This window comes from Phaenicophaeus curvirostris, chromosome 20 (genome assembly GCF_032191515.1).
Source record: "Phaenicophaeus curvirostris isolate KB17595 chromosome 20, BPBGC_Pcur_1.0, whole genome shotgun sequence".
NCBI classification, from domain to species: Eukaryota; Metazoa; Chordata; class Aves; order Cuculiformes; family Cuculidae; genus Phaenicophaeus; species Phaenicophaeus curvirostris.
In genome coordinates, this window is record NC_091411.1 from 660,016 (window position 1) to 686,270 (window position 26,255).

The following is a 26,255-nucleotide window of genomic DNA, read 5'->3' on the forward strand; positions in this document are numbered from 1 at the left end:
TGAGCTGCTAGTTGCTAAAAGGCTAAACAATTGTTATCCTGCTCATCAATGGTTAATTCACCTGGGCCTGTATCAGTGACCCCTGAACCAGAGTGATCAAGCTCCACCAGGGGAGGTTCAGGCTGAACATTAAGAAAAAATTTTTCATGGAAAGGGTCCTTGGGCTCTGGCAGAGGCTGCCCAGGGAGGGGTTTGAGTCACCTTTCCTGGAGGGGTTTAAGGGACGGGTGGATGAGGTGCTGAGGGACATGGTTTAGTGATTGACAGGAATGGTTGGACTCTATGATCCGATGGGTCTTTTCCAACCTGATGATTCTATGACCTTCTGCGATGTGGTTGCCACTGTATGGCAGCAGATGTGACAACACAGCTCGTGCAGCTTCCACCCATCACCACAATCTTAAATCATCTTCCTGCAGTAGCTCCTTTGACCCTCACCAAGCCAAACCTCCTCCTTTATAAAACACAAACCTCTATGATATCCACAGACGTCTTGTAAGGTGGATGCAAAATTCTGAACAAGCTGATGCCCTGACCCTTCAGGGCAAACCCAGGCTTTTTTGGTTTGCATGTGTATCCAGCACATGGCCCAACGCAGCCCAATTAGATCCTTGGTGGCTCAGGGCAGCTACACCAAGAGGCTCGCCCTTCTCAGTTGGTATTGTTACTTTCTCCATTCCCCTTTTCTTCCAGGGTCGCGTGCCCTCTGGGGACTCTGCAGGGGAACCAGAACCCAGACAGGCGCACACTCTCCTGGGTGGAAAACCGGTTGGCTGGAGGGCCCAGAGAGTGGTGGGAAATGGTGTGAAATGCAGCTGGAGGCCAGTGACAAGTGGGGGTCCCCAGGGCTCAGTGCTGGGTCCAGCCCTGTTCAATGTCTTTATCAATGACCTGGACGAAGGCATCAAGTGCACCCTGAGCAAGTTTGCAGATGATACTAAGCTGGGTGGAAGTGTTGATCTGCTGCAGGGTCGGGAGGCTCTGCAAAGGGATCTGAACAGGCTGGACCGCTGGGCAGAGTCCAATGGCATGAGGTTTAACAAGGCCAAATGGTGGGTCCTGCACTTGGGGCACAACAACCCTGAGCAGCTCCAGACTAGGAGAAGCCTGGCTGGAAACTGCCTGGAGGAGAGGGACCTGGGGGTGTTGGTTGACAGCGACTGACCATGAGCCAGCAGTGGCCCAGGTGGCCAAGAAGGCCAATGGCATCTTGGCTTGGATCAGAAACGGCGTGACCAGCAGGTCCAGGGAGGTTCTTCTCCCTCGGTACTCGGCACTGGTGAGACCGCTCCTCGAATCCTGTGTTCAGTTCTGGGCCCCTCACCACAAGAAGGATGTTGAGGCTCTGGAGCGAGTCCAGAGAAGAGCAACAAAGCTGGTGAGGGGGCTGGAGAACAGGCCTCATGAGGAGCGGCTGAGAGAGCTGGGGGTGTTTAGCCTGGAGAAGAGGAGGCTGAGGGGAGACCTCATTGCTCTCTACAACTACCTGAAAGGAGGGTGTGGAGAGGAGGGAGCTGGGCTCTTCTCCCAAGTGACAGGGGACAGGACAAGAGGGAATGGCCTCAAGCTCTGCCAGGGGAGCTTTAGGCTGGACATTAGGAAAAAATTCTTTACAGAAAGGGTCCTTGGGCACTGGCAGAGGCTGCCCAGGGAGGGGGTTGAGTCACCTTCCCTGGAGGGGTTTAAGGGACGGGTGGACGAGGTGCTAAGGGACATGGGTTAGTGATTGATGGGAACGGTTGGACTCGATGATCCGGGGGGTCTTTTCCAACCTGGTGATTCTGTGATTCTATAAATCACTCAGTAAACGGTTTCACGTGACGAGGCCCGCGCGGGGTCATGTGACCGGTCCCAGCCATGGCGGCGCCGCTGTGGCTGCTGCTCCTTCTCGTCCCCCTCGCCCCGCGGCTGCTGCCGGCAGCCGGCGCCGCTCCCGGTGGGTGCCCCTCTCCTCCCCTCTCCCTCGCCCCTCTCACCTCTTCCTACCTCGTCTCCTCACCTCTCCCTCCCTGCAGCCGCCCGGGCCGCGCGGCTCGGCCTGGAGGAGCGGCTCTTCCAGCAAGTGCGGGACCACTTCAGCTTCGAGACCCGCGGCAACGAGACCTTCCCGCAGCGGTACCTGCTCTCAGGTGGGTGCCGGGCCCAGCGGGGAGCCGGAGCTTCTGCGCGTGGTGCTCGGGGAGCTGCTGGACACCCAGGAGGCAGCATGAGCCGGGTGCCAGGCCTGCCCGGCACTGTCTGTGCCGTCTTCTTCTCCCCTTCTGTTCATTGTTTCAGCCGACGGGGCCGGGTGCAGGTCGAGGATCTGGCTGCTCTGGAGCAGCAGCTGTGTGAGGCTTGTGCCAGGGCTGGCTCCTGGTGTGTATGTCCCGTTGGAGACAGAAATTCCTACAAGTGCATCTCAGCGCTTGAATGCAGCAGGAAAAAACAAGTAGTAATGCAAACACACTGTTCTGTGTAGGGCGAGGGAGGGGATTCTGCCCCTCTGTTCCACTCTGGTGAGACCCCACCTGGAGCTCTGCATCCAGTTCTGGAGTCCTCAGCCCAGGAAGGACATGGAGCTGTTGGAGTGAGTCCAGAGGAGACCATGGAGATGATGCGACGGCTGGAGCACCTCCTGTACGAGAACAGGCTGGGAGAGTTGGGATTGTTCAGCCTGGAGAAGAGAAGGCTCCAGGGAGACCTTAGAGCAGCTTCCAGTGCTGAGAGGGACTCCAGGAAAGCTGGGGAGGGGCTCTTGGTCAGGGATTGCAAGGATAGGACGAGAGGAACGGTTTTGAGCTGCAAGAGGGAGATTGAGATGAGATTTTAGGGAGAAATGTTTTGCTGTGAGGGTGGGGAGGCCCTGGCCCAGGTTGCCCAGAGCAGTGGTGGCTGCCCCATCCCTGGAGGGGTTCAAGGCCAGGTTGGATGGGGCTTGGAGCCCCTGATCCAGTGGGAGGTGTCCCTGCCCATGGCAGGGGGTGGAACTGGAGGTCCCTTTGAGGGACCTTCCAACCCAAACTATTCTGTGATTCTGTACCCATCATTCTTACCAGTAAAGATAACTCCTTTTGGGTCAGTGTTTTGCATTATGTAGAACTATCTTTAGCCGGCTTAAGCCATGTGGAATAGTGAGGGTCTCCAGCGAGGAGCTAGCAGTGTCTTCTTTTCTAGCCAACAAGTTATCTTATGTGAAACGTAAGTGAAGGCAGCGAAAGAGAGGAGGCTTTGCTGAACAATGTGTAACTAAAAAGTCAGCAATTTCAATAACATCATGTGTTTTTCAATCCTGCCTGCTTGGAGGAGTTAGGACAGATTTACAGGGAGAGAGATAAGGTGGAGCCGGGGATAACTTCGGTCCAGAGCGCTGCCCAGCCTGGCGCCAGCCCTCTGCAGCCTCGCAGACTGCCTGCACCCAGAGCATCACAGGCAGCATCTCACCATCATCACATGCCCTGTTGTTCTGCAGGTCAATCGGTGCCCACACCCAATCATAGGTGTGTTACCAAGCATGAATTCATGGATCAGTTCGGCCCAAAGATACGGGAACACCAGTAAATTTTGGTAGTACTCGCAAGACTGAAATGTCACTGATTAAGTGGCCTTTTTTGACCTGTACTTTGGGCTCACTTGATTTAAAGCATGGCATATCTTTGATTTGTTCTCTTCTTTAAGTATTGTGCTTTATTTGTGTGTCCTGGGCAGAGCTGAATAAAATCTGTGAGAAACAAAACATTAACATTGCAGTTCTGCTAGTTTACAAGCGGTTTCTTACTCAGAATTCCTGTGAGCAGTTCTATCCCGTCTGCTGCTGCTTGTGCAACAGGTGCCTTTCGAGATTGTCCAGAAGAGCCTGGAGGAGGCTGCTCTTTCACAACTGGGCATCTGACTGGCCTGAGGTCAGCTGGCTGTTCCCCCTGAGTTCAGTCTGAAAACACACTTTGTTAAGCAACCTGTCTGGTTCAGGATTGGCTCTTGGGGATGGTTGCTTACTCCAGGAACCATGAAGCATATTGGAAGAAAAGCAAATGCAGTGCAGGAGAATCAACCTTTTTGTTAACAAAGAGCAACAGTTTTGCTAATGAAAGGTTTCAAACCCATTTCCAGGCCAAATCCTGCTTTGGCAAGTCTATGTTGAGAATGCCAAGAATTAAATTCAGGCCTCTCTGTTAATGGCAGCAGCCTCGGGTGACATGGGTAGACAGACACGCTGCCGATTTGTGCATAAGACAACACTGGGGAGGCTTCCTTTGGATGGTGAGGCAGCGTGTTGAAATTGGCACTGATCCGAAGGTCTGAGGTCGATTGTTGAGGGAAGCTGTTTATTATCCCTCCAAATTCCTGCACCACTTAAGACTAAGCTAAACGCAAATGTTTGTCCAAGTCAGAAGGCACTAAAGCACTGTCTGTTAGATAACCAAGTACTGACATCCGGGGTCAGCTTGTCCTGCCAGTCTCAATTTGCCTTTGGCTGCAAACAGAGCAGAGGTGAAGCACTTCCTCATCATAGATCATCATATATATGTGTGATATATCATATGAGAAAGAGATGTGTATGTTACTTATAAAACGTACCACACCTGAAGGACAGGATGTCATCCACAGGGACCTGGTGAAGTGGACCTCTGTTAGTCTCAAAGAGATTCAACAAGGCCAAGTGCAAGGTCCTGCAGCTGGGTCAGGGCAACCTGTGGTTTCAATACAGGCTGGGGGATGATGTGATTGAGAGCAGGCCTGTGGAGAAGGACTTGGGGTGCTGATCGATGCGAAGCTTGATATGAACCAGCAATGTGTGTTCATTGCCCAGAAAGCCAACCGTATCCTAGGCTGCATCAAAAGAAGAGTGGCCAGCAGGGTGAGGGAGGGTTTCTGCCCCTCTGCTCATCTCCTGTGAGACTCCACCTGGAGTCCTGTGTCCAGTTCTGGAATCTTCAACATAAGGAGGAGATGGAAATGTTGGAATGGGCCCAGAGGAGGCCACGAAGATGTTCTGAGGGCTGGAGCACCTCCTGTATGAGGCCAGGCTGAGAGTTGGGATTGTTCAGCCTGGAGAAGTGAAGGCTCCAAGGAGACTTTAGAGCAACCTTCCAGTACCTGAAGGGGGCCTACAAGAGAGCTGGAGAGGGACTTCTTACAAACACATGGACGAGGGGAGTGACTTTATATCGGAGAGGGGAAGGTTTAGACTAGGCATAAGGAGGATTTTCTTGACAATGAGGGTGGTGAGGCCCCGGCCCAAGTTGCTCAGAGAACTGGTGGCTGTCCTGTCCCTCAAAGTGTTTGAAGTCAGGATGGCTGGGGCTCTGAGCAACTAGATTCAGTGGGAGGTGTCCCTGCCCATGGGTGATCTTTGAAGGTCCCTTCCAACCCAACCCATTCCATGAACTGTGATTTACAGCTTGGCTCAATTTACACATCTCAGCAGGCGCAGCAGAAAGATCCAGGCAATTCCCTGATGTCCATTTTGTGGGAAAAGTGCTCAGCGCAAGTATTTTGCAATGAGTTTGGCTGAAAAGATGTACAGAAATAGGAAAATGCCCTTTTGGGGGGGCAGCTGTTCCCAAATGCCTTGCAGAAGTGAGATTTTAGGCAGAGTGGCAGCTCCAGGCTGTGTGCTGATCTCATGGAAGCTCTTATTTACCCCAATGAGATTTTTGTAGTCTGGCCTTTCTAACGCTGCTATGCCCCAGCTCAGGGATCAGCCTTTTCAGAATTCTTCCTTGTTAAGCTTCTGCCCATACTCACCAAAAGGAGTCTTGCCATGCTTATGGGTTTGGTTTGGTTTGGGTTTTTTTACATTTGCTTCTGAAATTGTCTCACTCAGCAAAGTTTTGGAAGAAGGGATCCGGACCCATCTTCTTCTACACTGGCAACGAAGGTGACATCTGGACTTTTGCTCAGAACTCTGACTTCATATTTGAATTAGCAGAGGAGCAGCAAGCACTTGTGGTTTTTGCTGAGCACGTGAGTATTTTAGTCGTTATCCCTACTGTAGAGTCTCGTTCTGTTCAGTATGGCTGAACTCTGCTTTCTGCAGGTCTGGACAAACAATAGCATCTCCTGCTATGAGTCACAGAATCACAGAATAACCAGTTTGGAAGAGACCCGCTGGATCATCAAGTCCAACCATTCCTATCAAACACTAAACCATGCCCCTTAGCACCTCGTCCACCTATGCCTTAAACCCCTCCAGGGAAGGTGACTCAACCCCCTCCCTGGGCAGCCTCTGCCAGTGCCCAATGGCCCTTTCTGTGAAAAATTTTTTCCTAATGTCCAGCCTAAACCTCCCCTGGTGGAGATTGAGGCCATTCCCTCTTCTCCTGTCCCCTATCACGTGGAAGAAAAGGCCAGCACCCTCCTCTCCGCAACCTCCTTTCAGGGAGTTGGAGAGAGCAATGAGGTCTCCCCTCAGCCTCCTCTTCGCCAGGCTAAACAACCCCCGCTCTCTCAGCCATGCCTCATAAGGCCTGTTCTCCAGACCCTTCACTGCACAAGGTCTGGTGTTACCAGCATACAAATGTTTCTCCTGCTAGCCAAGGCAAACTGTGATGCTTTCCCCCGTAAATCATAGCACCTGAGGTCTGCCTGCTGTGAGCTTTCTCCTCGGGGCAGCGGCTTTTCTGTACTTAACTACGGGTTCTGAATTCTTTTTCCTATGCCTCCTGGCAATCTAGGACACAGAGTGCTGCTTCAATTAAACCTGTGCCGTGGTGCCTCCACTTTAGACCAGCACTTCTGTAAGCAGTTTCCACAGGCCTTGAACTCCACACTGAACTAGAGGGTTCTTTTGTTTGGATAATACTTAATCTCTCTGGCCTGTGAATTCCCAAGCCAACCTTTCCCTAGGCACACCACTCTATTAAATCTACTATTCCACAACTTATGTATGAAGAGATTACCTTGTTCCCTTCTGTAGTTGGGAATCTTGGGAGAGGAACATGTGCCAAGAGCCCACTTGGCCCCCACTGAAGTGGCTTGTCATGGACTGTCCATCTTCTGCAGGATACACCTTCAAAGTCTCTGCTTATCAGATGGCAAGGCACTGCCTCACTTGCAAACAAGTTAGAGGACACCACATGCTCTATTACCGCTTCATGTTTGTGCACACTTACCTCAGACCAGCATTTCCTCAGCTCATCTCTCTCCTTTCAGAGGTACTATGGGAAGTCTCTTCCATTTGGACTTGAGTCAACACAGCTGAAGAACACTCGTCTGCTCACTGTGGAACAAGCCCTGGCTGACTACGCAGTACTAATCACTGAGCTTAAGCAGCAGTTGGGTGCTGCAGACTGCCCTGTCATTGCTTTTGGAGGCAGGTAAAGACTGTGTGTGCTTCTTCCCTTTTCTGCATCCTTTCCGAGCCACAGTCATGCTGTTCTCACAGGTCTGGTTGGCTCTCAAGCAAGTTCTAAAGGCAGAGGTTCAAACCGTTCAATAGAGAGCAGATGTGCCTGTGCCTGAGCTCCTGAGAGTTCATCAGTAGGTCCCAGTCAGCTGTCCCATCGAGAATTAATCTCACTTTGGAACTGCTTTGGAGAAGCACCACTGACTGGGCGTTTCTAGGCATCTACAATGTACGAGCCAGACAGAACTGCAGAAAATGGCAACATTTTCTTGTGGGATTAAAATGCTTTACATTGGAAATACAGAAAACTAATAATTGGTAAAATATTCTTTCTGGGGTCCAGACAGCTTTTTATTAAATACAGCTTCTTTAACAGTATCCAGCCATTTTCCTTGTAGGTTCCTTTATAATTACTGCTGCTTGGTTGCTCCTGGCTTCCCAGCTGAACTCTTACCCCTGAGTGCTTGTTCTGTTGCACTCAGAGCACTGCTCATGCAATATGCTCATCTCTTGAATGTCTCCCTGTGCTCGGCACAGAGAGGTGCTTCCATTTAACAGGCTTTGACCAAGTATGGGCCTTCTTATTCCGTTGCAGTGAGCTATCAAGCATTTGACCTGGCAGCTGGCATTCAGCTCCCAGCTCACTGTGCTGGTGAGGACGCTGTTGATCTCAGGAGTGTTTGTATGGTGACTGTCAGTACAGTGTGGAAGGGGCCAGGAGTTGTCCTGGGATGGGGAGGTGGGAGAGAGGTTCAGTAAGACCTGCTTGCTGGGCTGTATGTTGGGCTGCAGCTCTGTGGGTGTAAATCAGAGCTCAGCCTGCAGCAGCCCTGAACAGCACTAAACCCATGTGGAGAATACAGAAACACAGTGTTGGAGCAGCACAACCGTTCCCATGGGAGAAAATGACCCTCTTCTGTTGCTTGTAACTTTGCCAAAGTTTAACCTTAAAAGGCTATAAATTGGAGAGGGGATGATTTAGATGAGGCATAAGGAGGAAATTCTTCACAATGAGGGAGGTGAGGACCTGGCCCAGGTTGCTCAGAGAAGTTGTGGCTGCCCCATCTCTGGAGGTATTCAAGGCCAGGTTGGATGCAGCCTTGAGCAGCCTGACCTTGTGAAAGTTGTCCCTGCCCATGGCAGGGGGGTTGGAATTAAATGATCTTTAAGGTCCCTTCCAACTCAAACCATTCTATGATTCCTTGTGGCAAGTTTCAGGTAATGCCTACTTCCAAGGCCAAGGTTAGAGAAATGTGTGTTGCTTTGCATGCAGGTGGTATGGGAATGGAATTTAGCCCAATCACTTGAGGTGGTGGGGAGGGAGACTGGAGCACCTGCAAGCTTGGAGTCAGACTGGGTGATACCTGCACTTTAGGGATGGCATTTGCCACCACACGAGCGGTCTTGGAGTAGCTGCACAAACATCAGCATAGGAATAACTTCTATTATCTTGGATTTGTCTGGCATTCTGTGATAGATCTGCAGATTGTGGCTCTGGCACTGGAGCTACCAGGGTGGGTTTGAATTTTATTGTGGTATTTGTTAATGTCTCCCCTTCCCTGTCTCCGTGCTGATGACCTGTGCTGCTGTTAGTTCGTGTGCCCAGAGAATACTCCACCTCCCAGCACTAGGGGGCTGCATCTTCTGTAGTGTCCACTTTTTGCTGAGAGGTTTGCTGCTCTTTAGAATCTTGTATGAAAAACATGTCTCCTTCCCCCACTGAACAGCGATAGCTTCACTTGAGCCTGACATGGTTCTAACAATAAAGCTGTTGGGACACACACAGGATAGTTCAGAGTTAAATATCAAGGTAGGATTTATATTTGGCTGCAGAAGCAAACTGGGCTGCCGTTTTCCCACCAGAACTGATGTGAGCATTTGAGGAAAGGCCAGTTAGAACAAATTGTTTGCTGCTCATTGACCATAACTGGATCTTTTTACATGAGGATGGCACCTACTAGACAGCCATAAGCTTCTTGTTACCTTGGGTTAGGTGAGTCTATGACTGCTGACCTGTTTTATAAGCTCTGTGTTAAAGGAAATAACTCTTTTGTCTCTCCTGTGGCAGCTATGGAGGAATGCTGAGCGCTTACATGAGAATGAAATACCCAAACATTGTGGCTGGAGCATTAGCTGCCAGTGCTCCCCTGCTGTCTGTGGCTGGGCTTGGAGATCCCACCCAGTTCTTCAGGGATGTAACAGCTGTAAGTAGCATGTCTTTTCAGGAGCTTTGTTGTCTTCCTTTAAGAAGGTGGGTTTTTTCCTGTTCCATGTATTTAAACAGACATCCTGTCTTCACAGCATCACTGCTGGGCAGGGAAAGCAGTTAAATGGGAACCCCTGAGGAAGAGCAGAGGCTGCAGGTGTGGTGACTGAGCACTGCCTCAGCTGGGGCAGCATGACTCAGTTACAGCACCTTTAGTACCACTAACGATTCAGTTTCCTATTTCTAGTGACTTGACCATACTGCAGCATGAAAGTTTTCCGTTGTGCTTGGCTGAACTCCCTTTGGATAAATTATTCTTGAAATCCTCTGTATTCTGCACTGATATCAATAATTCACAGCAGCTCTGTTACCCCCAGATGGTTGTATTTCAATAAAGAGCTTGAGGATCTTCATTTTACTATCTAAAAGTGTGCAAGGTGTCCTGGGTTCACTTAAACTCAAAATCTAACTATGGCATTCGCATTTTGAGCATGTAGGACTTGGGAAGGTGGAATTGCTTAGGAATGAAAGAAAGGTCTCAAATCTATTTTAAGTAGAGACTGGGTCTTTGCAAGAAAAATGCTTAGGTAGTGATTTGTGGTTACTTAACCACTGATCTAACGTGGTAAAGGGACCTTCACAGACCCTCAGTAATTCTTCTTATTACAAAGCATTGGTTGCCAGCAGGTCTCAAACTGCCTTCAGGCTGACAGAAGAGAAACAGTTTGAGTTGCAAGATATCTCAGTGAGAAAAAACTTGCTTCACCAGCAGAACCAGACACAGCTCTTTAAACATACCTTTATGTGCCTTTTTTAGAAATCAGTTTTTCCCTAGAAAAATGACATGGCCTTCTCGGTCAGCTGGCAGGTGTAAGCAGAAAAGCCGGTCTTGCTTCCTGTCACAAATACGGTGATGCGGCTTTGGGTTAAGAGCAGTTTAGGATTTATTAATGGTTTTGAGATAAGAATTACAGACCCTAATCTTGTGATTTAACAGCACTCGATCAGCAGCCAGTTTAACAGTGATTCAGTGGAATTTGTCACAATTAAATTAGTTACTTCATTAAATCGACAAGAATGGCAGGGTTCACCCAAGACTTACCAAGGGCTCCCTCAATCAAATTACACATGCACATAAAACCAGAGGTTAAATCCCATCACAGACAGACTAAACCACACTGCAAACTCATACACGAAGAATCACAGAATTGTGGAATGGTTTGGGTTGGGAGGGACCTCAAAGCCCGTCCAGTTCCACCCCTGCCATGAACAGGGACACCTCCCACTGGATCAGGGGCTCCAAGCCCCAGCCAACTTGGCCTTGAACCCCTCCAGGGATGGACCAGCCACCACTTCTCTGGGCAACCTGGGCCAGGGCCTCCCCACCCTCACAGCAAAACATTTCTTCCTAAGATCTCATCTCATTTTCCCCTCTTCAGCTCAAAACCATTCCCCTCATCCTGTCCCTGCACTCCCTGATCAAGAGCCCCTCCCAGCTTTCCTGGAGCCCCTTTCAGGACTAGAAGCTGCTCTAAGGTCTCCCCTAACTCTTCTCCAGGCTGAACAACCCCAACTCTCTCAGCCTGTCCTCATACAGGAGGTGCTCCAGCCCTTGCACCATCCCCGTGGCCTCCTCTGGACCTGTTTCAACAGTTCTATATCCTTCTGTTGGGGAGTGCAGTCTGAACTACCACAGTTCCCAAACCAGTGCTCTGCCCTCCTTGCTTAACAGATTTCTCCATGGTTCCTTCTCACAGCCAGAGTGCAGCTGGAGGGTCTGTGCTGTATGTTTAAAAGAAAAACAACACTAAACTTTTGGGCATAGCAGCATGGCACCCTCTTCTTGTTTCTCCTGTCACTGCTTTGTGTTCAGTTTAACGGCTCCACTGAATGCAAAGTATTTGGTCTCACAGCTCATCTCAACAAGACTGGATGAAACGGTTGCTGCTTGGTCTGATCTATTGCAGACTGTAAACTTCTGCTGGGACCTGCTGGTTGTCTGGAGGACCAGGCAGAAGCACTGATGTCACTGCTCCTGGAGAAAGTCGACAACTCTCCATGAGACAACACTCTGTGGGACACCTCTACACAGCCAACTCTCCTCAGGGGCAGCTCAACACAGTGGTGAGCACTGCTGGTTCCCTGCACTCTCAGTTGCCCAGGGCTGAGAAGGATGCTGGGGTGGTGGAACACCATGTCCATAAGTTCCTCAATTTTAAAAAAACAGCACCACTCCTCAAAACAGAGAACAAACTCCCTGCTTAGAGTTGTCTGAATAAAGAGTCAGCAGTGTAGAGGTATTCCATGGAGAGCTGGCCGTGGAGAGTTGCCCCTTTCCTCCTGGAGATGCAGATGAGTTTCTGACTGGTGTGCCAGTAAGCCCTAGTACTTCTGGCAGTTCTTCCCAGTGTAGCCTCCACATGTCTCCTCTGTGAAAATGTAATCCTGTGTCTTTTCTGTCCCTTCAGGATTTTCAGAAGTCCAGCCCAGGCTGTGTCACAGCTATCCGCAAAGCCTTCCAACAGATTAAGGATCTGTGCCTGAGTGAAGGTAAGGAGAGACAGGCCTTCAGCTTCCCAAGAGCAGCCAGCAGGCAGTTCCAGACATGTGGAAAAAAGTTGGTTCAGTTTAGGTAGCTTCCATTGTTCAGGTCTTCCATTGTTCAGGTTCGGCTACATCAATGCCAGTGCCTGTATGGCTGCCTCTTTCTGCTCGCGCAATTGAGTTTTGATTTAATGAACAGTTTCAGTTAGCGTTAAAATTAGTAACCAACACCAAAATGAAAGCATCTCTGTGGGGGTTTGGACAGTGTTAACGAAACCACCTTCTCTGTACCAAAGTGCAAAAACACCTGCAGGTGCAGAACACCGGCATTTTCTGCTGGTAGAGCCTCATTTTCCTAAAATTATACAGTCATAGGATGTCCTGAGTTGGAAGGGACCCACAAGGATTATTGAGTCCAACTCCTGTCCCTTCACAGGACACCCCAACATTCACACTATGGGGCTAAGGGCCTTTGCCAAATGCTGCTGGAATATTGTCAGGCTTGGTGCCGTGACTGCTTCCCTGCGAGTTGTTCCAGTGCTCCACCGCCCTCTGGAAGAAGAACCTTCTCCTAATGTCCAACCTGACCCTCCTCTGGCATCTTCCTGCCATTTCCTTCGGTCGTGTCATTGGTCACCTCAGGAGCTCAGCACCTGCCCCTCCTCCTGCCCTCGTGAGGAAGCTGCAGACCATGATGAGGTCTCCCCTCAGTCTCCTTCGTCATTCTTTTCACCAGATACTTGGCCTCACTCCCCACTCCACTGTGAACTGTTCAGGTGGGTCTGGCAGCTATAGCGCTTGGCTAACTGGACATATCTGAGAAATATTTGGAAGGCAGTCAAGGTCTTGAAACAGCTCTCACAGTCTCTTTCATCTCCAGTCTTGGACCGTTACATGAAGCACGGGACAGGGACTGGTGAAGGTCTCTGTGGTGTCTCCCAGGCAGGCCAGACCAGACTAGACATTGTAGGCCAGTGTGGCATCTCCTGGGACCCCTGCCTGCTCTTGGAACAGTGTTGGTGAAACTCTTAGTCTGCCCCAAGGCTTGGTCTGTGGTGCTGCCCGGCGGGGCCTGTGTGCCTCCGATGGCTGCTGTCACTGCAGGGGCTGTTCTGGAATCGCCCAGAGGAGCTGGAGGTCCAAAACACCATTTAGCTTTCACACAGCAGGAAAAATGGGTCACAGCAGGAAAAATGTACCATTAAATACCTGTGGTCCTTGAGGTCTGAGTGGGACTGCACCTTCTGCAGTGGGGTGCATACGGGCATCATCGTTGGGGCTTGGTCTCTTTAGTATCTAGAGACAGGTTCCAGGCCCTGGATTTCCAAGTAAAGACAGCAGGGCTCCACAGGGCAGCTTGGAGGCTGCAGTGGGGACAGACGGGAATTGTGAGTCCAGACGTGGAACATGAGAATGAAGGGAACAAATATCTGCAGCACAAATGCAAAAGTGTAAGAGTGTATCTTGAAGGAATCTCTTCGAAGATACATTTCCTGACTCCAGCTGACCTCTCTGCATCCCACTGAAGCTTGAGGGCATGTCTCAGGAGTCATTCGTGACTCCTGAGGCCATTTTCACTTGGCAATCCTCACTGCAAATGCACCCAGCTCTCAAGGAGTTATTTTTTTCTTTCCCTTTTTTTCCTTCTCTGATGGTTCTTCTGCCTGCCAAATCCCACTGGGACCTGTACACTGTGTCCTGCTCTCCTGCATGAGAGCTGGCCTGGGAACGTTGCACCATGAGGTGCACCAGCGAGGACAGGCTTGGGATTGCTCCTGTTTCAGTGGTTGCCAATTCCTCTGGGCTCCCAGAGAGGTGCCAGTGGCTCCATGAGGTGCAGAATGAGGGCTGTGGGCCAGGCAGGGTTGTGCCTCGACAGGAAAGCTGTGCCTGGACATCCACTCATGTGTAAATTGAGATGTAATGTGTCCTTCCCACGGGAAGCCTCAGTTGTGTCATGAAATCTCCTTGCTCCTGGGTGAAACAAGAGGCTGAAGCCTGGTATTATTTTCCTTTGTTGAAATTTGTGCCTTTCATTTTCCTTCCTCCTGCAGCCTATGATGAAATCAGCAGCAAAATGGCCACATGCAATAAGATCTCTAGCAAGGAGGATGTTTACCAGCTTTTTGGGTTTGCTAGAAATGCCTTCACTATGATGGCCATGATGGACTACCCGTACAAAACTGATTTCATGGGTCACCTCCCTGCCAATCCCGTGAAGGTGAGTGCCAGGACGTGGATGAGAGTTGGGGTTTTGGATGTGCTCCTTGGTGGTTGCCGTGCAGGGGGCTGCACAGCCCATGACACTGTCAGGCACGCGCCATTGTTGATGGTGACGAGGGAGGCAGCGGTGGGTGTTGCAGCCCTTCCCCTCTGACAGCAAATCTACACGTTTTAAACTCCCAGTGACAGTGACTGCATGTTTGAAATGTGCTGCCATAAGGCTCATCTGGGAGGGGTTGCTGAAGCCACTCCTACCCTACTCTGCCTTTACCTTAGACACAAATGCTGTGCAAAGTTGTTGACTTCTGCTTTTAATGACTACAAACCTGTAGTTTTTCAAAAAAGATGTAGTTGTGTTGTAGAGCACCTTGACACGTTTTCATAGATGTATTTTTCTTGGTGAGTAGAGATGGAGACCTAAAATTTTAGCTCCTTTCCAAGTGTCACCCAGGAAGATGCCATCCCTCAGTACAATGCAGAGGGATGTCTGCTCCTGGGGGGACCGCAAAACTTGAAAACTCTCAAGAAAGTCGAAGATGGCAAAGTGCTGCTTCTGAAAGGTCTCAGCTTTGATCCCCAATCACCCGGTGCTGTTGCAAATATTGTTTTCTTCTGCTGCGCTGTCAGCCTTGTGCTGCTGTTCTCTGCTGGAATCCAGCAGAGCACATGGATGGGGCTTCATTTGCCTCTGGTCTTGGGGCATTTATGGTTTGAGTCCTACCTGAGTAAAATCTATCCTGTGCAAGAGGTCATAGAGGCTACACTGTCCTGGGACTCAGGAGATGCTGTCTCTGTCTCCACTGGGTATCCAGCTCCCTTACAAGGTCTGTTTAACCACCTGTAAAATGGAAATAATTATTCTACATCCCCTTGAGGAGGGCATTAAAATATTCTGGTTGTAGGAGGAAGGAGCTGTTGTGTATCCCTGTGGCCTCTGCAGAGCTGCTTGACTCGGTAAAGGAACTGTTTGTCCTAGCCCTGTCTCCTTGTTTCTATGGATTTTATTGCTAGAAGTGAGGAAAAAACCACCCCAACGCCTCTTGCATTAGAATGACAGGATCATAGAATGGTTTGAGTTGGAAGGGACCTCAAAGCCCATCCAGTTCCACCCCCCTGCCACGGGCAGGGACACCTCCCACTGGATCAGGGGCTCCAAGCCCCATCCAACCTGGCCTTGAACCCCTCCAGGGATGGGGCAGCCACCACTGCTCTGGGCAGCCTGGGCCAGGGCCTCTCCACCCATTGTGTAGAATTTCTTCCTGATGTCAAATCTAAATCTTTCCCCTTCCAATTTAAAGCCATTAGACCATTGGAAAGCTGCTGAATATAAAATGTGTAAGTGATAATTTTAATTAATCTTCTGACTTAGCCCTTCTGCAGAGCAGAGAGTGTTAACTGTCCTGTCTGCAATTTGTCTAATCCAGGTTGGCTGTGAACAAATCCTTGCCCACACAGACCCAGTTGAAGGCCTGGCTGCTCTTGTTGGTAAGTCACTATTCTTTGTTTGGTCTTTATCCTGTTTTCTAGAAGCCCCTGTAGGCAGATCTGCAGCATTGCTTTGCAGGTTGGGTATCAGGGAAGCCAGTAAGACTCCATCTCCTACTAGGATGTGAGCCACACGTTGGCTTTGTCTGTCAGGATGTCCTGTGGCCCACAGGTTCATTCTCCCACCTGGCTAAAATTCACATCAGGTTTTTCAGCTGTTGCAGCCCCTTAGACTGTCAACTGTGGACTTGGAAGGTCCTTGGTTCTTCTCTGAACCCATACTCTGGCTTGAACAGGCAGAGGTTGAATGCACGTTCACTGAAGGAAGTTTTCTGGTCTGCTTGTTGAGGACAAGGTTGTCATCACAGTGCTCTTAATCCAGTGGCAAGAGTCTTAAAAACATTGTGTACGTTTATCTCTGTGAGTCCTTAGTCTGTTAGGAAACTATTAGAAATAGAATTCAAAGCTTTTTGGAAGATTTCCTCACAAAATCTCTCAAATTGCTCATTAGAAATAAGTTCTACATTGGTTGTTATGCAGGAAAACAGATACTGAATGCCAAAAAAATAATTTAAGGAATTCTTAGGAGTTTTCATGGAGCTCAGTAGGATTAGGAACTCATTCTTTTTTTTTTCGCAAATTGTGTTTCACTGCAATAGCACCAAATCAGAAACATACGGGTCTAAACCACTGCTCAGGGTATTTAGCTGGCAACTAGAGGAGTTGTTAAACTACTAATGTCTTGGCAAACACTGCCAAATCTGCTAGACATATTCCCATCTTACTTCTTTTCTGAGGCAGAGGGGTACTCTTGTTTCTTTGTGGTGAACAAGCTGAGGGCAGATTTCTCTCTGCTGCCCAAGGGGGAGCACTTTGTGCCTCTCCCCTTCTCACCAGCTGCATTCACTTGAGACAGTTTAATCATGCAAGAGGCGTGATCCACCAGAGCTTTAGGCAGAGGACTGACTTTCTTCCATACCCACCCCACTGTGTCATACAGGAAAACACTATCTTCTTTCTGCATGCGCTGCAGCGACGCACCTCCTGCGAGGTAGAGTGTGGATCCGTGGGCTGTGATGCTGAACTGGCAGCAGCTGAACGGGGTTGACGTTAGTGTTGTCCACTGATTGCTGGCAGGAAAATAACACTCCATCTCACTGACGGGAACCCATTTGTCCGCCTGCAAAGAACCAGAGCAACACTCACCCGTCGTATTGTGCCTTGAGTGGGCACTGCTGCTGTGTCAGGCTCATTTGGCTCATGGTAAAGGAAATCAGTGTCTCAACTGTTGTTTGGATACCATGGGACTCAAGGGGCCTGATTCTCAATCCACATATAACAATCACAGCCTCAGAAGAAACTGAATAAGATACCAGAATGGCACAGCTTTAAAGGAGCTTTATTCCTCTTGGAAAATCAGAGGAGTGAGTGGAGCCAGATGCCGCACAGCCCTGGCTGGAATAGGTGTAGCCCCACGTCTGCCTGCTCTCCAGACGTGGAACACATTACAGAGGAAATAATCTTAAGAGGGCAATATTGCATTGAATTATGGACAATGACTGAGTTTGTGTCATCTGGAGGCATTTGCTGCCAGCCTGGATGTGCAGTTTCTCTTTATACATGTCTATCTGTTCCTCAGTGAACAATGAAGTACTCTAAGATGCCCTCATTCCTTCAGAAGAAACCATACCCAATATAGTAAAATCAGGCCAGGCCCCAAGTCTTTGCAATTCCAGATGAGAATTTCTGTGTCAACTCAGTTCTCTTGGCTTTAGGGAATGGGATTCTCCTAGAGCAAGCCTTTCCATCCCTCCCAAGTCTTTTCCCAGCCTGCTTTCCCCAGAAGGCTGGGCAGTGCTTTCCCTCCTCTTTCAGAGAGGGGAGATCCAGGTTTGAAGAGACTTCATTTGCATTCCAGGACTTGAGGCCGCTCTCGCTAAAATCTATGCTGGTGTCCTCACTGCAGTCCCTTCCTCTCCCTTTAGCCAGTGTTTTGCCCCCTTCTGAGCTCAAACAAGGGCAATACAGTGGTCAGTGTGTTTGGAGCAGGTCAGTGACTGGTTTGACACGCAGGTTTTCCTGTGGTCACAGGCTGTGCCTCTACCATATGATTTATCTATTAAAAAAACGCTTTAAACAGCCTTTGTACCCTAGCAAGCAGCATGTGACAGCAGGGCAGCTTCTAGTGCGCACGACTGTGGTGGCAGGCACGTCTTCCTAGCTTACTGGCCTGACTTGACCCATACCAGTCCTGTCCACTAAGAGACCAAAAGTAATGAATCAGATATATATATGTATATGTATATATATATGTGTATATATATATATATTCCACATCTGGAATAAACCAGTCAGGGCCTAGCAATGCAGAGAGCCCATTTGGGATCAGATGTGGGACTATAAGAGCGAATGAGCTTACTCCTTTTAGTGTCCTTCCCCCAACGCAAAAGATCCTGTCCTGGACGGCAGCCATCCCATGGTCACAGCGGGTGAAAGACATGGCGCTGTTGCCCACCCAGCGGCGGAGGCGAGGCAGGTAGCTGTAGGTGTCTTGTAAGGTCTTACCCCCTGAGAATCCCCCTGGAAGGGAAGCGCAGCTCTTAGAAATCTGTCCGTCATCCTCTCAGACATGCAGCAGATTTTCTGCAAACATCAGCAGAGCTGAGTTTCTTTCTTTAAAATACTGAAGCAGCTCAGGTTTCAAATCTCACCCTGTTCTGGAGAGCTTATGCAGTGTGAAATTTAAAACCTGAGCGTCTTAGGTATTATAAAGAGAAGAAAAAAAAAAGCAAACCAGTTCCAGCTCTGTGAATAGTTTTCCACAGAAGATTTTTGAATAAAGCTCTTGAGTTGTTTCAGGTGTAACCAGAAACAACTTTAATTGGGGAATCTGCTTCCAGCAAGAACAGTCACAAAATAGTGAGCTGAAAGAAAAGCATTCAAAGCTCTTTGGGCTTTCTATCATCAGCAGAATGGCAGAGCCAGTCTGCTAGTGCTCCTGTAGCTTTTTCTCTTTATCAGGCACTCACTGGTGTGGTTCAGCAGTGCAGCACAAAAATCTCCTTGCAGAGGGGAAGGTGCTTGTTTGGGAAAGATTAATGCCTCCAGCTACCTGCCTGGTGAATTCCAGCCTGTGAAGTCTTTGCAGAGAAGGAAGATGGTATTTCAGGTTGGCCATAAGCTCCAGCTCGCCTGAGCTTTGATGCTTAGTATCCGTGGACACTTTGGCTGCACGGAGTTAAGTGTTTAAATCTGGTATCTAAGTCATGCCCTTAACTTGCCCGTTTGCATGGGCAGAGCAGGGCTTGTTCAGCTCACCTGAAATATAGAGGATTCCCTTGTGGGTTGTGCCTGCATGGTCAGCAATAGGTGTGGGGAATGGAGCTGTGAACTCCCACTTGTTGTGAGCGGGCTGGTACAATTCCACGGTGCAGGTGAGGGTCCCCAGCAGCGTCCCACCACCCACAGCGAAGATGCGATCCAGCAGCACATCTGCATGGAAGCGCGTCCGCCTCTCCAGCATACTGGCAACCTGGAGCCACGAAGTGTTGCGGGGATCAAATCGGAAAACCTAGGATAACAGCAGATGGATGGTGGGGTAGCAGGAGGTGGGTGGCTTGCTTGTATCTCAGGGAGCTTCAAGAACTGGTAAACATTCTCCCTGGGCTAAGGGAGGTTCTGTATTCAGCCTGGGACAGGTTCAGCTTCCAGTGCCGGGTGGCTGGGACAGCCACATGTCCCCAGGGAGCTGGAGACTCAAAGTAAGGCTGTTCCGCACCTGGGAGTCTGGGCACAAGTGCTCTCAGCACCAGGAGGTGAAGCACATTGGCTTGATGAAATACCTTTGTTTCAAACACTAGAGAGCATGTCACAGCTGAAAATTGTTTCAGGGAGCATTTTGCATCTCTGCTGCTGTTTGAGCATGTAGTCAAGAGAGCAGCTGGGCTTTACCTGCCACCCTTACCCAGGACAATGTAGGAGTGGCTTCCCCTCCCCTTGTCCTTCAATGTCTTTCTTGGAGTGAGGGGCCCAAAACTGAACCCAGGATTCGAGGTGCAGCCTCACCCATGCAGGGTCACAATCTCTTCCCTGCTCCTGCTGGCCACACTGTTTCTTATACAAGCCAAGATGCCATTGGCCTTCTTGGCCACCTGAGACACTGCTGGCTCATGTTTAGCTGCTGTCAACCAGCACCCCCAGGTCCTTCTCCAGGCAGCTTTTCAGCTGCTCTTCCCCAAGCCTGGAATGCTGCATGGGATTGTTGTGCAGGACTCGGCACTGAACCTCACGCAATTGGTCTCAGCCCATCAATCTAGCCTGTCTAGGTCCCTCTACAGAGCCTCCTCAAGCAGATCAACACTTCCTGTCAGCTTGGTGTCATTTGTGACCTTACTAAAGGTAAACTTTACTGACAAGGGTACTTGTCAGTCCTGGTGAGAGAGCCCAGGTCACTGAGCAAGAGCAGCATCTGCAGCACGGCGTGCAGTGAGGGCTTGGCTTGGGCTGTCACCTACAGCCCTGCTGCTGCAGCATTCCTCTGCTCCACCGCTGCTGGGCCACCTCTGGCCTCTCAGACACAGCAGTGAGGTGCTCTGCGCAGTGGCACTGCTGGACTGAAGTGCAGTGGTGCAATAAGGCCCCTGGGAGCAAAGGGAAGAAAAACATGCTGTTTTTTTCTATCAAGCTCACTGAAGCTGTCTAGGAAGAGAAAAAATCCTGCACAAGTCTTTTTACTCTCCCGGCAGAAAGGGAACGTCGCAGGAGTTAAAGCAGATTTGCCTTTTGAGGGCAAAATCAAGGAAGGAGCGATTCTCCAGCAAAGTGGTTGGCTTTAACCATGCTGCTGGAGCACAAGTCCTGTGGCAGCAACAGCAGGGACAGGGACAGCACTTGAGTCACCTGATTGACTGACATGGACCTGACTGAACCTGCACTGTGGAATTTGTGTACAGATTAGGACGACAATTTACAGTAGGAGAAAGCTGAGACCAGGGCAGAGTCTGACTGCTTCCCAGGGAGTTTGGAAGCTGCATTCCCAAGGGCTTTCAGTACTGCACAGAGCACTAAGAAACACGTAGAGGTGGGAGATCTGTGGTGAGCAAGAGGAATGACTTCTTCCCTCCCCCAGCCATTCTTCCAAGCCAAAAGGTGTCTTACCTCATTTGAGGGCTGCTTTCCCATGGGGTCAAATCTGCACTGTCCCCCGATGACAAAGAGGAAATCGTTGATGATGGCGACACAGTGGTTGTAGACGGGCACACAGAGGTCCCCGACCTTGCGCCAGGCGCTGCAGCTCTGGTCAGCAGCCCACATTTCTCTGCACACGCCGTTGTCAGCCATTCTGCCACCAGCAATAAGCAGGACGGGGGAAGTGGAGCGGAGGCTTGTGCTCTGGGTCTGCAGGACTGGCTGAGCGTACAGCTGGGAGTGGTAATCCAGAGCCTCCTGCACATACCTGTGGCAGCCTGCATCCAGCCTCAGAAGAGGTGTTTCCTGGACATATCTCTGTAGCTCCCATAAAGAAATGAGAGGGAATCGTATGTGCCTTAAAAGATCTGCTGCATCTCCCAGCCGTCTGCTGTCATGCTGCAGCCAGCTCACAGCAGCGCTGAGCAGCTCCAGCTCGCTGCATCCCTCAGCGTCGGCCCTGTCTAAAATTTCACAGAGGGTTCCTCTGTCCAGGTCTTTCAAGAGCTGCTGATCAGTCAGGATATGTTTGCAGTGCTGCCCCACATAGCTCAGGGCTTTCTGTCTCAGCTCTGCTGGGCCGATTTTTTTAGCAATGTTAAGAACGTCCATGCAGTTCTTGCAGTTCAAGCAACTCTCCAGAAAGTGAAAGCACAGCTTGATCACCTCCCGGACCAGGAGGGTTTCTGCAGCCTTGAAAGTCTCCTCGACATTCTGCAATGACAGCTCTAGTTCGTTCGAGTAGATGAAGTTGAGAACGTTCTTCAGCCCAGCAGCACTGACAGCTTTCAGCCGGACGTTACCATCCAGGCTCCCCACTCTTGCCACATTTCCAACAAACAGGATCTTACAGTAATTACTTGCTGATGCTAAAATGATCTTGTGGGCTGGAAAGCAAACCCCTTCTGCCTCCAGCGTCACATCACACAGTGCGCTCTGTGAGCGAAGGCTGCTGAGCCCTTCCAGGAGTTTCGCCAGGTAAGTGTCCGAGGCAAGCCTGGCCATGCTGGCCTGCGAGCCAAGCAGCATCGCTCTGGAGGGCGCGGAGTCCTGCAGCAGCCCCGGCACTCTTCGTTGCATCAGTTCATGTCCTGGATCAGCGGTGTCATGCTTCAAGGGAGCTGGGACTGTGCTTCTCAGCTGAGAGGCAGCGGCCTCTGCCCGTGTGCCTCGCAGAGCGGCGTGGGGTCAACTGCAAGTGGAGCTGTTGGTGCTGGTTGTCATGTTTGTGGGTTTTGCCTGTGGGCTGTGACACTGGCCACAGGGACTGCTGCCTGCGTAGCCACATTCCTCCTCTGCGTTATCTGGTAACAACCCATCTGCACAGAGAGCAGCTCATTCCTTGGCTGCTCCCCAGCTTCGCCGGGCCGCTTGGTCAGGCGTTCTTTTATCTGGGCAAGCCTGCACACGCCGTCTTTCCCTTCTTGAACAAGTCCAACAGAATCCTTTCTGTGCCCCTTGGCCCTCTGACTAAATTTGCTGCATTCAGAAAACAGCTCTTTTCCGGGAGGGGGTGGGAAGTGCTCAGCAGTTGTGTCCCGTGCAGTCTGAAGCAGTCAGCTAATGCCCAGGGTGCAGCTGGCTCCTGGGGGGGCAGGATTGGAGGCTGGGCTCTCCCGAGGACTCCTGCGACTCCTCCACCTCTTGTGCCTCCTGCACCTCAGGGCCGGCAGCGCCCTAGCTCTGTTGAAAAAAAAAATCATAATATTGTGAAATCAGGAAATTAGAAGGCCAACTGTGTCCTGGTCTGCATCCAGAGCAGTGCAACCAGCAGGGCAAGGAGGGGATTCTGCCCCTCTGCTCCATTCTGGGGAGACCTTGGCTGGAGCCCTGTGTCCAGTTCTGGAGTCCTCAGCCCAGGAAGGACATGGAGCTGTTGGAGCAAGTCCAGAGGAGGCCATGGAAATGATCCAAGGGCTGGAGCAGCTCCTGTATGAGGAGAGGCTGGGAGAGTTGGGGTTGTTCAGCCTGGAGAAGAGAAGGCTCCAGGGAGACCTTAGAGCAGCTTCCAGTGCTGAGAGGGACTCCAGGAAAGCTGGGGAGGGGCTCTTGATCAGGGATTGCAAGGATAGGACGAGAGGAACGGTTTTGAGCTGCAAGAGGGGAGATTGAGATGAGATCTTAGCAAGAGGACCCATGAGCCATGCACTTGGCTTTTGGCACAAGCAGAGACAGCAGAGAGCACCCGGGAGCCTCTGCTTTCCCATGGATACAACAAAGGACATCACACAGCCAGGTTTGAGATCATGCAGAAGCTTTGGCATGAAGCTGAGATGATGCCCTCAAGCTGATGCTGACCCTGCTGGCTCTGCCCCAGCCTCACGCACTCACTGCGCTGTGCTGGGTGCCCCTCTGCTTGGTCGTAGCCAAGGGGCTCATGCGGGAGGCGGTGTGTGAGAGAGCAGAGAGGTGCTGACAGGTCAGCTTTGTGCTGTGTTTCCACCTGGCAGGGGTGTTCTACAACTCGTCTGGTTCAGCACAGTGTTACGACATTTACCAGTTGTACCGGTCCTGCGCTGACCCCACCGGCTGCGGCCTCGGCTCTGATGCCGAGGCCTGGGACTACCAGGTGAGGTGTTGGAGACACCACAGGCGTCTGCTGCCACCCGTTGTGCCCTACCCCGTGACAGCCCTTGCACTTTTCTTAGGTTTGCACCGAGATCAACTTAACTTTCAACAGCAACAACATGACTGACATGTTCCCCGAGATGCCCTTCACAGAGGCCATGCGGGAGCAGTACTGTCGGAGCAAATGGCACGTGAGGCCACGAGCGCACTGGCTGCGGACAAACTTCTGGGGAGGAGGTGAGCCATGGGGGCTGCTCGGCCCTGTGCATCCCCTTAGAGCTGCCTGCCTGTCCCCCAGCTTAGCCCTGTGGGGACAGGCACTGTGCACAGATGAGTCCTGGCAGGACATTGCAGCCCTGTGCTGACCCCAGCCCTGTCTGTGCCTCCTTCAGACAGAAGCAGGAAACCTAAAAACTGCCAAGAGGTTTGGGGTTTTTTTGTTCTCCTTTATTTTCTGTTCTTGGCCACGTTTGATGGAGAAGTCAAATGCAGTTGGTCAAACGGGCAGGACGGAGCCTCTCAAATGTCATCTCTCTGCTTTTCAGACCTGAAAAGTGCAAGCAACATCATTTTTTCAAATGGAGATTTGGACCCATGGGCTGGAGGTGGGGTAAGCATGCACACTCCTGTAACCTGAGCACAGCAAGCAGCCTCTCCAGCTGATAACACCACCTCCCTCTCCCTCTTGAAGCAGTTCTGGTGGCTCATCCTTAGCCTCTCTGCAGGTGGCTGGTTTATGCTTAACCATTCAGGAGCCTCAGGACATGAACGATGGACACATTGATCAGGGGTCCATCAGCCAGGAATACCACTGGAGCAGAGATGGTTTCTCTAGTGCAGATGCAGGAGGCGTCTCCTTACCCAACACCCAGGATCTGAACCACAATTTGCCCTGTTCCTGTACCGAGACTTGGTCTCCATGCTGACGGCTCCCTGCTCTCTCCAGGCTCAGCGTGCTGTGAGACCAAGTGGTTACTGTAAGCAGCAACTCAAACCAGGGCAGAGTTTGGCTTTGGTTCAACAAAACTTCAGAGTGGAGGCAGAGCTCTAGCTTAAAATTTAAAACCAAAAGTGACCCAGAACTGGATTTTGAGGTAGCTGAGCTCCTGACTGTAACGCAGGCATTCCTTGCTTTGTGCTGGCTTGGCAATCCCAGCTGCAAGAGGAACGAGCTGCACAGCTTCACAGAGCCTGTTTCTCCAAGCCACCAGGACTGGAACAGGCTGGCAGTGCTCAGCTGGGGAGAAGCCTGCCCTTCCTTTGGGACAGATGATTTGGCTCATTAGAACCATTAGCCACACAGGCAATATCAACTGTACCAAAGATCTCCTCCCACGCTCTTCCTTAGTCCTTCCCAGCTCATGTGCCGGTGTTCAGAACTGCCACACAATTCTGCCCGGGGGTATGAGTTTGTCTCTGCTCTTTCTCCTTCCAGATAAACAGCAGCCTGAGTCCCTCACTAATCGCATTGAGCATTAAAGGAGGCGCTCATCACCTCGATCTCCGGTAAGCACCGAGCACTCCTTTGGCTGATGGAATCCTGAGCCCTGGGAATTGTTCTTTGGGCCACAGCCCAAAGAACCAGGGGAGACCTTACAAGGGTGGGTTACCAGCTGGTGCAGCCTCTCCGGGAGATCAATATTCTGCCCCAGGACAGGGCCCTTACAGGCTCCAGGGAAGCTGAGCATCTCTTGGAATTGGCCATCAACCTTCAGGCCCCAGAGCCAAGCGGGCAGCAGCCCCTGATGCAAGTGAGAGCTCAGGGCTCTCAGCCTGCCTCCCAGACAGGTACCTGTGATGCTGTGGCTTATTTTCCAGGGCATAAACACAAAGTACAAGACAGATAATCCCTGTGCAGAGACCAAGAGTCATTGCCTGGCTCACTCTGCTCTGCTTTCTCTAGAGGCCACAATCCTGCAGACCCCCCCTCTGTCACAGAGGCGCGCAGGCTCGAAGCAAGCACCATCAGCGGCTGGGTGAAATCTGCAAGGATGGGAAAAGCACGGGAGAAGCACCTGGGAGCTTCAGCGGGTGAGTGGCTGTGACCATGTTCAGCCCCACTGCTTCCACCAGCTGCTGGGCTCCCACCAGGATCCAGAGCTCAGGAGCCTGTCACACTGTACCTGTGCCGTTAGAGAAAGCGTTCTCTTCTCTGCCACGATGGTGGAAATTCCCTGAAGCATCCCGCCCTCATCAAGCAGCAACAGAATAGCAAACCGGCAAACCCCTGCCTGAAGCCAAATGCAGGACTTGTGCTCCCCTGCTCGGAATGAGGTGGCGTTATAAATGGTGGGAACAGCTTGCCTGAAGGTCCAAGATTCATCACTGTTCTGAGTGGTGTGGTTGCAGGAGACACCTGAAGGTTGAAGCTAAATTATTCTTGGACAAAAAGTAAATCCCAGCTGAGTGGTGGAAAAGCTGAGGTGGGGCGTGGGTTCCCAGGGGACTCCGGTGCTGTGTCAGCCTCACCCAGCACTGCAAGGTGGGGATTTGGGGTGGGGTTGGCTTTAACTCAGACACAAGATTTCCAGGTCGTAAGCTGGAGATTTACCCAGAATGGTTCTGGCATGTGGTGCTGCCACTTGCAAGCTGAGTGGTTGTGATGAGGAAAGCGTGCTTCACGTCTCATTAAAATAACTTGAAGGGAAATGGTCTTTCTGCAACGTTCACCTTCAGCACCAGAAGCAGCCAAGGTCATCGCAGCACCAGAACAGA

At 50.8% G+C, this 26,255-nt stretch overlaps 2 protein-coding genes across 2 annotated transcripts; one reads left to right on the forward strand and one right to left on the reverse strand.

Moving 5' to 3' along the window:
• The first annotated feature begins 1,846 nt into the window (after nt 1–1,846).
• DPP7 (dipeptidyl peptidase 7) lies at nt 1,847–26,189 on the forward strand. The gene is made up of 13 exons (XM_069873106.1): nt 1,847–1,936; nt 2,016–2,129; nt 5,807–5,946; nt 7,135–7,298; nt 9,396–9,531; nt 12,002–12,083; nt 14,132–14,298; nt 15,725–15,785; nt 23,423–23,541; nt 23,621–23,777; nt 24,086–24,150; nt 24,976–25,046; nt 25,444–26,189. The coding sequence occupies exons 1-13, from the start codon at nt 1,858–1,860 to the stop codon at nt 25,583–25,585; spliced, it is 1,497 nt and encodes a 498-aa protein (XP_069729207.1). The 5' UTR covers nt 1,847–1,857; the 3' UTR covers nt 25,586–26,189.
• LOC138729125 (kelch-like protein 9) lies at nt 15,554–22,855 on the reverse strand. The gene is made up of 4 exons (XM_069873092.1): nt 20,943–22,855; nt 19,104–19,356; nt 18,205–18,365; nt 15,554–16,965 (listed from the first exon to the last, which is right to left on the reverse strand). Exons 1-4 carry the CDS (start codon nt 22,050–22,052, stop codon nt 16,567–16,569), a joined length of 1,923 nt encoding a protein of 640 aa, XP_069729193.1. The 5' UTR covers nt 22,053–22,855; the 3' UTR covers nt 15,554–16,566.
• Nucleotides 26,190–26,255: the final 66 nt, after the last annotated feature.